The 13,741-nt window shown below is 28.8% G+C and overlaps 1 protein-coding gene across 1 annotated transcript in view; it reads left to right on the plus strand.

The window, feature by feature from the left end:
- Positions 1-6,791, plus strand: part of LOC122268307 (short-chain specific acyl-CoA dehydrogenase, mitochondrial-like) — a 40,919-nt gene extending 34,128 nt beyond the window's left edge. The window contains exons 8-10 of the mRNA XM_071181028.1: positions 672-767; positions 5,716-5,772; positions 6,448-6,791. Coding sequence (XP_071037129.1) covers positions 672-767; positions 5,716-5,772; positions 6,448-6,603 — 309 coding nt within the window. The 3' untranslated portion in view covers positions 6,604-6,791. The remainder of the gene's footprint in view (positions 1-671; positions 768-5,715; positions 5,773-6,447) is intronic.
- Positions 6,792-13,741: the final 6,950 nt, after the last annotated feature.

Raw genomic sequence — 13,741 nt, forward strand, 5'->3', positions numbered from 1 at the left:
TACCTGAGAAATTGAATTTTGAAAAAGTCATAAATTTAAAATTCGAATTTTCAGAAACTATTTAACCGATTGCGCTCAAATTTTGTATTTCGCCATATAAAATTACATATTTGAAAATGATGTAAAAGTTGTATGCTTTTCTATTCAAAATTTTCTATTTGATTCTTTTTTAATCAAAAAATAATATTTACAAAAATTTCTTTTTTGCATGGAATTACCTTTGAATAAACAAATTTTATAATCATGTCCAATAATTTTTCTATTTCCTTAAAAATTGCTCGAGATATGGCATAATACACAAAAAATAAAATTAACATTATGGGGTTCAAACCTTTGATTACTCTTCTGACAAAACTATAGGGACAATATTTCCAAAATTGTGGCTAGCCCCTATATTTTGGAGGTCAGAAATCCGAATCCGTCGAAAAAAAGGTATGTTTATTCTGAAAAAGTACGTTTTTGTGTTCGATTTCAAAACTTAAAATATAGTCTGCACTGATTAAGTAGCATATTTGAGGTCACCCCTTCGAACTATTAAGGATGAGTCATAGTATGTGAAGATCCTATCATTAGATCAAAGATAAAGTTATTCAGGATGATCCTTTTTTTGTGCGCACTGTACTGACATTTTTATTATTATTTAAATATTTGATGTTCTCTGCTCTTCTAAGATGAAACTGGCTGATATGGAAACAAGATTAGAAGCTGCTCGTTTGCTAACATGGAAAGCTGCCATGTTGAAAGATGCTGGACAAAGTTTCACAAAGGTATGAATTTAAATAATTTTTATTAATTTATTACTCACACCAAAACCTAAGATTTTCTTATGAGGAAATGGAATTCTAAATCGGTGTGAAACCAATAATGTACTGTGCTTAAAGTAAAAGTTTAATTTAAAGTACAGATTTTAATGTGATTAATAATTTTTTGGTTTTAAAATTTAAGAATCAAATTTAATTTAAAAACAGAATTCATCAAAAAATTATTTTTACTTTAATGTTCAAAACAAAGGAGAATGGCATAAGGGTTTCCTTCCAATTGAGACTACGCAATTTTAAATCTCGATAGCAATTGGTTTACTTATATACTGCTATGGGTGCATAAACTTCTATCAAAAAATATCAACTGTGTATAATGAATCATTACTTATAAACATCATGTAAAACAGGAAAATATTTTAGTACATGATTGTTAAGATAGATTTATATGTTCTATTCTTTAAGGGATGTTGCAAATTTTGTCTTAAAAGCTTTTAAACATAAACCTTGAAATATTTANTAATTTTCAACCAAATATGTACTGTGCTTAAAGTAAAAGTTTAATTTAAAGTACAGATTTTAATGTGATTAATAATTTTTTGGTATTAAAATTTAAGAATCAAATTTAATTTTAAAACAGAATTCATTAAAAAATTATTTTTACTTTAATGTTCAAAACAAAGGAGAATGGCATAAGGGTTTCCTTCCAATTGAGACTACGCAATTTTAAATCTCGATAGCAACTGGTTTATTTATATACTGCTATAGGTGCATAAACTTCTATAAAAAAATATCAACAGTGTATAATGAATCATTACTTATAAACATGATGTAAAGCAAGAAAATATTTTAGTACATGATTGTTAAGATAGATTTATATGTTCTGTTCAAATTTAACGAATGTTGCAAATTTTGTCTTAAAAGCTTTTAAGCATAAACCTTGAAATATTTAATAATTTACATCATAATAGGTTTTGAAATTTGTAAGTTGTGTACTATTTAAAACAAAGTATAATTTGCTTCCTTAAAACAATGTGAAATGAAAATCCATTGAAGTCAGATCCATTGAAGAATGATCCATTGAAGTCAGAATATATGTTAGAAAAAGCTGTGTTAAATGTTAATTATTAAATTTTTTATTTATGTTTGCCTAACATGCCATTTTAGTTTGGGAAAGGCATGAGAGTTTTTGCTATGAGAAATTTAGCTGTTTTTCTCCCTCCCCCCCTGTTCTTATATATAATAATTTATTTTATGTGAATATAGAAATATTTTATTTTGTATGAAATTTCATGCCCAAAAATGCTGTTTATCATACAATTTTCGAGGATTTTGGTTGAATATACTTGATTTAATATGTTCTACTTTATAGTTATTTGTTACACTAAAAATAGAATACTGATGACCCGTGTGAATTATAGTCTCTTGAAAGTTTACTTACTATGTATTTTCTCTTGACTCAATAACCCTAGCAATTATTTGTACACTGACCCCAATAGAGCTCAAAATTGGCTAATATGGGTCCCATCAGAACATGTACCAAGGGATCTATTTTGGGATGTCTAGATTTTTCAATATTGGTCCTAGAATGACTTTCAATATTAGAGCAATATTTATTTCTATCTAGGAGCAATGTAGAAAAATCGAGACATCTCTGTGTTTACCCAACATGATAAGTCTAGAAAGTGCCTTCATAGAAAATGATATTGGTCCATTATTAAAAGCCATTCTAGAAACCAATATGGAAAAATCTAGACATCCCAATGCTTACCTAACATTTTAAGTCTGTAAGGGCCCTACGTAGAAAATAATATTGGTTCATTATTGAAAGCCATTGCTTTGCTTGCTTTCGTATGCCTGTTTAGGCAGAGGAGTGCGATTGTGCTTGTTTTCCAGTGCCGTCATCTATGGCCAAGAATTCGACTTCTGCCATACCATACGTCACATCCGTTTATAGAGCGGACTAGTTCATACATCCATTCATCCACAGTTCGTAATTTTTGACCTGAATCAGAGAACGATCGATCTCCGATATAGTACCCCCAGAGGTATTGATTTGTTATGGGAACATGAAGAACTTTACGACTCGACAGATTTAACGTGCATCAGTCACCATTTACTACATGGAGAGTCTTCGGCCGACGGGGTTCGAACTCTCGGACATAGGCTCAGCACCCTACCGACCAGGCTATCCCGGCCCATTGAAAGTCATTGTAGAACCAATATTACAAAATATAGACATTCCAATATTGGCTCGTAAATTGTTGTTTGAGGCATGTGTGTTCAAATCACGCCTATGTGGGACTAAGCTAAAGGACCCCATTGTGTCTGATCTAGACTGAGCAGATCAATGTCACATTCACAAATTGCAAATGGATTGTTCACTGTGATCCGTTCATCAAAGTACGCATGTTCCTATTAAGGTGGTCTTCCTGTCGAGATTCACGTGTTTCGATCATGTACGAAAGTCACCTATGTAGACTGATTGCAAGTCAACTATGAAGACTGAGACAAGCCTGCCTGCAAGTAGCCTTTATGGGGCTAAGTTACCGACAATGTCAAACTTCATCTATTAAGAGGTTACTCAAGATAGAGTCAAGTTAACATATCTTATATACTAGGAAACTGGAATTTAAAAGTTGTAGTGTTAATTACGCTACAGACTCCATATTGTAAGGCTACAAGGGTCCTATATAGAAATTAATATTGTTCCTATGATCAAAAGCATTCGAGGACTAATATTAAAAATTTAGATGCCCCAATAATCACCCTATATTTTAAACCTATAAAGGTCCTACATAAAGATAAATATTTGGCCAGAATGTCAAGTCATCCAGGACCTATTATTAGAAAACTTTTACATTTCAATCCGATATCGAAAGCCATTCTAAGACTATTGGCTAGCAATATATAAAACCATTATAGACTTGTAATTAAGGACCAGTTTTGTATTTACAGCTATTGAACCTGGAAAGACTTAAAATACTTTAATAATATCCATTCCTATATCTAGTTCCTTAATAAGTGATTTACAATGCAAACAAATCTACCTATAACAGATTTTTCTTCTTTGCTCATAGAACTTTTTTTTAAATTCACAACAGTCCAAAAATTCACCCATTGGAAATAAATATTTCTTTATTTGTCTATTAAGCTTGTGATAGTTAATATAAAATGTTGGTGAAATTGCACATGAAAGAAAATTTTTGTTCGGGATTTTTTATTATAAAATAAGAAAACTACTGCGTATATGCTTTGTCTTAAAACTCTCTGCTGATCCAAATATCTTGAAAATTATTTAATAGAACAATTAAACACACAGATTTTGAAAAGGAAAATTGCTTTTACTCATTATATGGCTTTTGCGGGTAATGCGGTGCGATTTGGCATAGAAAACTAAGCGACCTTAAAGATTTATTCTTTTTCTTGATATTGCAGGATGTTAAAAAATAGATTGCTGAAGCTGCACTTGAGCTATCGACTACATTTTAGAGTGGGCTTAGAAGATACAACTGCGCAATCTGATTAAGCACTCTCTTTACAGCATTACTGGAAATGATTATCACCTTGGTCAACACCTAAAGCCATGGTGGCTCTGGAGATAGAGCGCTCGCCTTCCAATTAGATCATCCGGCTTTGAATCTCAGCAATGATTGGTGGATACGAATTCCGCTCCCTGGTCGTACCGAGTGCGAGCTGGCATAAAATATCCTCCGTGGTAGGCGTATCATGGTTTTAGAGACCTCTGACCATCAGGCTAACCATGGAAGGTGTTCCTCTTCATGCAACACAAATGTGGGTTAGTTCCATCAGAAAGTCTTCCTCTAAGGCAAATTTCTCCCAACACGAGATTCAGGAGTTCCATTGTCTTCTGGATTAGATTTAAAATTACAAGTCGACATAGTTGGACATTAGTAATCATGAACTCCAATTTGGATCGGCTGTTCAACGGGTTTATAAAATAAAACATTTACCTTGGTCAAAATGACAAGTACTGGAGTAGAAAATTGAATCACCAAGAGCACTGCAAGTTTTGATTTTATTGAAAAAGTAGCTCTAGAGTTATATTGATGGCTATCCGTCCATGAGATTTGAAAACAACTAAGTATGGATTATAGAGAAAAGCGTTTATTTTTTTACCTTTCAGGTTTTATCTAAGGGCTATAAAATATCTGGTTAATCGACCAATTTAAGTAGGATCTACAATGGATGAATAACGTCTTTTAAATATCAGGTGAATTGTACAATTCTATATATGGCCAATATTGGTTGAGTAACGTCTATAAAATATCGGGTCAATCGGACAATTATTAGTTGGGTTGGTTTACATTGGCTTAGTAACGGCTGTAAAACATCGGTTGAGTCTGGCATTTGTATATCGAAAAGATATAGGCTGAATGACAGCTTTAAAATATCGGGTGAACTTAACAACTCTGTATAAGGCTGATATTAGGTAAATAAGGGAAATAAAATATTGTAGGAATATTGTTGACAATTTTATATAAGGTAAACATCGGCTGAATAGTGGCTACAAAATATCGGGTGAATCCGACATTTCTGTATCAGTTCCATATTAGCAAAATAATTACCCTTTAAAAACTTGGTAAGCTAAGATTGGTGAACATTAGTCCAATGACTTCCCGAGTTATTTTGATGCAGCAGGCAATGTTCAGCATTTATTTTGTTTTATAAATAGAAACATTTATAAGTAAAATATTTTATTTCAGGGAACTTCCATTAAAAAGCTTTCTGCTTTTGAAACATTTGTAACTTTTCTGAATACTGATTTTTGATTCAGTAGTGTTCAGTATATGTATCACATTTACCAGTATTAAATGTAACATTCATACTAAGCTGTTTATCTGTCATACTACCTTTGAGACAGCAACATTTACTACTTTCTTTCCAGTAGTGCTAACTTATTTATTTTAATTGCTTAAGAAATATTATTTTTCAGGAATCTGCCATGGCTAAACTTACAGCTTCTGAGACTGCAACATTTGTGGCACATCAGGTAATATGTTCTGGACATATATGCATAAATACATTTATTAAACAAATCGTATAATTGCAATTCTGTTTTTCAAAAAGAACCTTATTCTAAGAGCCTTTTTGTTTTTCAATGCACGCATGCAATAAAAATACTAATAACATCCGAAAAATACGTCTTGATTTTTTCGCACATAATGCAGTTTGGCTTTATAGATAATATTAATGCTGATGAACTAAACGAAAAATGCAGTATTCATAATTTGTAAATTAAACTTTAATAGAATAAATTTAGTACAATGTAATTTATGCCTTTCTCATTAAATGTATAAAGTATTGTTTCAAACTTTTAAAAAATTTCATCAAAATATATTGCACACTTTACACAGTCCTATTGTATTCTAAAGCAGAGGAGCATAAATTGCTCTTAAAATGTAATAAACTTAAAATTGATTACTTGTGTAGTTCAATATAGTTATCAAATTTTAGCATTTCTCATTTCAGTAAATTAAGTTGTTATTTTGTTTATGTAAGAGTACACATTTATGTTATTTTGTAGCATGGCACTTTAGTAGTACAGATGCAAATACTTATATCAATTTGCTCTTGATAATCAGCCAAATAATTCAATTATTCGTTAATATTTTTTTCCAAATAAATTAACTGGAGTTGTTTTAACAGCATGCATTGTTTATTTTAGGCTATTCAAATATTAGGTGGTATGGGCTATGTAACTGACATGCCTGCTGAAAGGCATTACAGAGATGCAAGAATAACAGAAATTTATGAAGGTACAAGTGAAATTCAAAGGATTGTTATTGCAGGGAACCTTACTAAAGAATATGGGCTCAACTAATACTTTCCGAATTATAGAAATGTATTAATTGAAATTTATATTGCTTTAAGTGTACCTGAATTTTTATTGTTTTAAATGAAATAGTTATACCCAATTGTTTTAAATATACTTCACCTTTATAGATTTGACTAAAGCTCTGATCAATTTATACGCTATTTTTATAACAATAAAATATGTTTTTTGCACAATGGTTTCTATTTTATATTTATTAGGATAAATAAAATATTTACACCATATTTTAAAATATTTATAATCATAACACTTCAGAATTTGTAGTTGCATCACTGTCTACTTCTATGGAGACTATATGATGTCCTGGAACCATGGCCAAACCAAGCACACGAGCTTCTTCAACCGTACTATCATCAGCTAAATTAAAATTAAATTAACATGAATTTTTCATCAATAAAATTATATTTCAAAAATTGATTACTTTAAGTTAATATTACTAGCTGTTGGTAAAATGCAATTCATTATAAGAACATCAGCTTTGCCCAATCGAACAATCCATCTTATTTAAATACAGTAATGAAGATAATACAGATTCAGGGGTCTGTCAGGGTTTTTTTTAAGAGGTACCTATTGTGGGAAAGTTTAGACATAATTTGTGAAAATTAGAAATTATACTAAAATATTAACACAAAAATATGATAAAATAATTATTCTGATTGCTCGTTCTTTAGTAACAGACACAAAAACTTGGTTCTTGAATAACGTGTACAAAGTAACGGTGTTTATTACCCTATAAAGAATAAAAATATCAGAATCCATTTTTTTCCTGATAAAATAAAGGTATATTGAACGTTTTATTACATTGCTATTATTTGTATACTGCGAGCATTACTAATACTTCAATCGTAAATTTGAATTGACTTGTTATTAAAAAAAAGGTATATGGGTGTTGAATTCAAAATACATAAAAGAAATTCTTTTAAACGAAATCGATCTTGTTACAAAAATATCAAAATTTGACAGATCTGAGTTAATGTGTCAAAGAAAAGAATTTNCTAATATAACTTTATTGGGAACAGAAACAAACACATAAATGCAACGAATATATATATTCGTCGTCAAGAGGAAAATCCTGTCCAGGCGACAAAGAAAAGTAATACAATAAATTTAAATTAGAAATTTTAAAAAAAAAAAATTAAAGAAAAGGAGGGGATATTACAAATATGAATTATTTTGCTCATCATATAAACACTGTAATAATAGAAAAAAAATACATGAAGCTATTTAAAAAAATTACAAAGGTAACATAAGAATTTCAATTGGATTGGCACAAGACTGGTATAAAAAATCAAATGCTTCCTTTAAAGTAACAAATAGAGGTCTAAATCGTCAATGTTCATCATAAATTGAAATAAAGCACGCTTAAAAGAAGAATATATTTGGATGTTTTGCAACTGGAATGGTAATTTATTATATAATTTAGGTGCTAAGTAAAAAAACTGTTTTCGTGAAATTTCTTTTATAAATTGGGGAATATTTCAGTTGGTCTCCTTTCAGACACGTTAGTTTTTAATTTGCATATTAATTAATTGCTGTGTAAATAAATTAAAATTCGAAAAAAAAATACATTATGGCGAAATGGTAATAGGATAATTCTTGTATATATATTGATAGTAGTTATACTTGAATTATTTATGTTTAGAGAATTAATAATCTTGAAGCATTTATTCTAAACTGAGATTAAAGGAAGTAAATTAGTTTTATATTCACCGCCATATATTATTGCATCATAATTAATTAAAGAATAAAACCAGGAGTAATAGAGTGTTTTCACAAAATTAAAATGAATTTTATTCTTAAGATGATAAAATTTAACTAAAATAAAACGCAATTTTTTAACTAAATTGTTAACATGTGTTTTCCATTTCAAATTAGAATCGATATATAGTCCTAAATATTTGATATTATTTACAGATTGTAGAATATAGCATTGACAATTTTCATTAGTACTTTTTCAGGAGAGAGAGTGAAATTTCAAACTTAAGTTAAATTCTGATTTTCTTAAACAGAAATAAATATATTTAGTTTTATTTAGATTTAAATTTAAGTCATTTACTGCAAACCATTTTGAAATTATATTTTATTTTGATCTTAAAATTTTGTTTATTTTTAATTGTCATTGAGATTGTACTAGTACTAAAAGTTTTCAATGAAATTTTATAAAATCTAGTTTAATACTTAATAACAAAATCGATTATTTACGCAAATAATCCATTTTATTAACTATCACGCAGATTTTAAGGGAACTATTTCATTAGTTTGAAAGTTTGGATAAGTTAAAATATTATAAAAACGATTTTATGTTATTATCATTAGAGGTGCTTTACTTTAACATCATTAATCCTCATTTAAGATGAAGATTTTAATTTAATTACTTCAATAGTATGCAATTTCAGAAACTAATTTTATGATTATACGAGTCAAAAAGTACAAATTTTTATAGTGTCACTAAAAATAATAATAAAATAGTTGATGATGAATCAATACACAGGAAATTTTTCACCGAAAAATTGACATTTTTACTCAATAATTTGGAAATGGGTCTGAGAAAGCAATTCATAGATTTAAAATAAATTATACTTTGAAAGTAACAGATAACTACTTTGATTCAACAAAATAATCTATAGAAATTTTTGTACATAATTTGAAGCACTTAATAGATACTTATAAAATTATTTGCAGTGTTGTGATGCAACAGTTTCTTAGTTTTTCTTTTAAATTGGATTTTAATTACCTGCACTTTAGTTTTATGAAATGACAGTGTATTTGTATACTAAGGTATTAGAACTTTTACCAATATATTTGTTCTTTAATATTTGATATTTTTAACAAAATTTACTTAACCAATCATGATTAAATCTTTAAGGAAACTTTAGTCGAATTGTTGGGATGTAATATCGGCATACTGTCGGTAATATTGACTTTCATTGCACTTAACATTAATAAAAGCATTTATATATAGTAAAAATGTTGTTTGCATATTACTAATATAATTCATATTGCATGAATTTCATTAATAAACTCCTAATTTAATAAATTTTTTAAGAAAAGTATAATCAATGGCTTAAAAAAGGAAAGATTCTACTTGCTACAGTCCTGTTTAGCAATTTAGATGTTGTAAAAAATAAAATAAAATCAGTATTTTTTTTAAAGAAGTTATGTCTACGATATTGAAAAAAAAATTGTTTTAAGAAAATAACAAAGCCTACCAATACAATGCATCAGGTTAATGCAAAAGTACTTATATTTCTAATTTAATAAGGCTTCACTGGACTGCGCTTTTTGAAAAATACTTTATTGAGTGATATGAAATTAAAAACTAAATATTGTAGAATTTTAGGTATTTTGCAAACATTTTAATATCACAAGGAAAGGTACAAAGCAAAGCTTCATATGAACTTTTTAATCATTTACATGTCGTAGTGTGGAAAATAACTTTAAATCAAATTAGACCTGAACATCGTAGACCTGAACACCATTTAAAAATAAAATAAATAACAGCAAAGTGTCAAATACAGGGGAAAAATTATCAATAAAAATTGAATAAAATAATGTATGAAAAGAAATTGTCCATTAAATTAAAATATAAGTGTACTAAAAGTTTAGAAGACAGCCAGAGAGTTAAAGCAAAATTTGAAAGCATTGTAGTAAAAGCTTCCTGACTTAAATGTTGAGAGAGCGTTTGATTTGAGAGTCACTCCCTTTTTAAACTTGCCTTTAAGATGGAACTACTCTTAGAACACCCACCATCCTGTGGTTACATCTTATTGCAATCTTGAAAATGGACCCAAAAATTCTAGGAAAATTTACCTGTGTAGCGTTTATAAGCAGATTCAAATAAAAAAGTTATCTTTTCTTCATCCTATAGATCAGCCACATTGTCCCTTAAAAATAATTCCCCATAGATATAGATAAAGGAGGATAATTTGAAGCTCTGAAACATTTCCCTATCATTAAGAGAATCGGCTAATTTAGTAAGTAAACGACAGGGAGATACATGGGTATCGCCCAGAGTATTGCTTCCTTGTGAGAGAACAAATGTTTTACATTTTGGAGCAAGGAAGAGCCCCATATCGATGTCGTAAAATGATTTTTTAGTGCTGTTTTTTACCTTATAAAATCAATAAAAGAAACAATTTTTTTAAAACTATTTTTAAAAAAATAGTTTGAGGAAATATTGCCATTTAAAATGGGCGATGTTTGAAACCCCTATACCCCTTCCTTACCTACGTCCCTGTCTAAGAGTTTCAAATAAAATTAACTATGAAAATTATTTACTTAAACTTATTAAATAACCTCACAAATATAATCTTCTGTCACAAATATAATCTTCTTCAAATATTTAATATTATCGCAATGAGAGGTACAAAGAGAAATTTCATATGAATTTTTTAATCATTTACATGTAGTAGTGTGGAAAATAACTTTAAATCAAATTCACGAAACAAATAATTATACATTAGAACATAAACTTAGCTTCCACAGAAAGAAATTTTCCTCAAACGTGTGGAAAGTTGGCATCCCTGATTTCACTAATCTGTAAAATATAACTTGATGAAAGTTTTAAATAAAATTAACTGTGAAAATGATTTACTTAAACTAATTAATTAACCTCACAAATATAATCTTCTGTATAATAATGTTAAATTTTCGTCCAAAATCGAACTTCATCAACTGCAAAATTTTAAACAATAAAAAGCTTTTCTTGAAATCTAAAAATACAAAAATCAAGTAAAAGTTGGGTCGTGGACATAATTTGTAATCTGAATTAACTAAAATTTAATTAAATAAATAAACTAAAAAATAACTTATTTTTCCAACCTTTCAATTAGTCTGTTAGTTAATTCAAAATAATCAAGTCTGTAGAATCGGAGTTGTAGGAAAATTTGCTCAACTCTTATTATGAAAATGATTCGGACAAATGTTCATAATCATGAGGATAAAATATTGCCTGTATTAATCGTACTACACTTATTTAAATTCTTACTTCTTACAAAATTAATTGATAATCTTTAAACGTTTTGGGGCATATTTTTTTACTAAAATATTAAAAAAAGAACACATGAAGCTATTGAAACTGAGGAGACAGAGCTTTTGATTTTCTAGTTGTGATTAAATAAGAATAAAAAATATTAATAATAAAAATATAAATCACCATTTAGATTTAAAAAAGGGGGTGGAGACTTAAATAGTAGTGCTAAAGAAAATTCTAAAGAGGAACGTAATGTTTTGATTGTTCTTCGCAATACATTCTAATTTTAACTTTAAGGTGATCTTTCAGAAATTTTAGAAACTTTAAATTGATGATTCGAATTATTTTACAACTAATAGTTTCGATGGAGCTCAGCTGTAATTATTCTTAAAGCATAAATACATTACAAAAAATAAAGTTAACGAATATCTTATAGATTGGTAGGTTCATATCATTGACGCAAGGCTAAACATATTTTATTTGTAAAATTGCTGACTTTTTAAGTAATTACAAGCTGATACACTTTTATAACTAAAAATGTATTTGTAATTAAAATTATGCAACTTTTTACCTCAAATAATGTAGAATTATAAATTACTCAGTAAAATATTTTACAAATAAAGTAAGCTAAGTAAGCTTAAAAGGCTAACAAGGGAAACTAGGGAAGTGTGACTCGCCAATTTTGAAATAAACTAGTGGGATGTATGCCTTATGAGGAATAATTTTAGGGGGCAACATTCGTTTCGGCCCATAGAAGGTCCTGTGAGAGACAAAAAATAATTCAATATATAGAAAAATTAGTATTTTATTACTTCAATGCAGACTATTAGTTATTGTAATTGTCTCAAACTCCAATTAATTTGTAATTAATTGGATACATTTAAGTTGCTAATTAATAAATTATTTAGCAAATTAATTAATTAATTATTGATTAATCATTAAGTAATTATTAATTAATTATTAATTAATTAATAGATTTACAATTACATACTCCAATTAATTTGAAAAGATTTTTGAAAAAAAAAATTTTAAACAATTTCGCGTGAATTTTTTTTTTTTTTAAATTAATTTAACAGGTTTTTCTGAAAAACTACAGATATATAAAATTTTCGAAATCAATTTTGACAATAAATATGCATTATATAGTACGTGAAAGCGCCACAAAATTAATTGGAGTATGAGAAAATTACAATAATTAATTAATTAATTTGCTAAATAATTTATTAATTAGCAACTTAATTAATTAAGTTGCTAATTAATAAATTATTTAGCAAATTAATTAATNATAATGACCACTTGGATCAGTCTGCCTAGGGACCGAGGGTGTGCGTTATTGGTCCTCGTTAAACGGGTCTACTGTAAAGTGCTCGACTTCGCGTGCAGGTCGTCGGGCTACCGAAGCGGGGGTGCCATCCCCTCTGCAGAGGATCAAAATTGTGATGGCATGTCTTCGGATCATCCTCAGGGATCCTCAGGGATGTTTCCCAGCCCGTCGCCATGTTCCCATAGCAAATCAATACCTCTGGGGATACCGATCCAGGAGTTTCTTTGTCTTCTGGATTGGTTCAAAATTACAAGGCTACTGCGTTGAACATTAGTAGTCGTAAACCCAAAAATTGCGTCGACTGTTCAACGTCGGTCATAAAATAAAATAAAATAGCCCATTGTTCAGCTCCAGTGCGACGTAAATGAACAACAACAACCGTATCATAATAATTAATATTATCACAATGAGAGGTACAAAGAGAAATTTCATCTGAACTTTTTAATCATTTACATGTAGTGGTGTGGAAAATAACTTTAAATCAAATTCACAAAACAAGTAATTATACATTAGAACATAAACTTAGCAACCACAGAAAGAAATTTTCCTCAAACGCGTGGAAAGTTGGCTTCCCTGACTGACTAATCTGTAAAATATAACTTGATGAAAGTTTTAAATAAAATTAACTATGAATTACTTGCTTAAACTTATTAATTAACCTCACAAATATAATCTTCTGTGTCATAATATTTAATATTATCGCAATGAGAGGTACAAAGACAAATTTCATATGAACTTTTTACATGTAGTAGTGTGGAAATAACTTTAAATCAAATTCACAAAACAAATAATTATACATTAGAACATAAACTTAGCCACCACAGAAAGAA

Source organism: Parasteatoda tepidariorum, chromosome 5 (assembly GCF_043381705.1).
Source record: "Parasteatoda tepidariorum isolate YZ-2023 chromosome 5, CAS_Ptep_4.0, whole genome shotgun sequence".
Taxonomy (NCBI): Eukaryota; Metazoa; Arthropoda; class Arachnida; order Araneae; family Theridiidae; genus Parasteatoda; species Parasteatoda tepidariorum.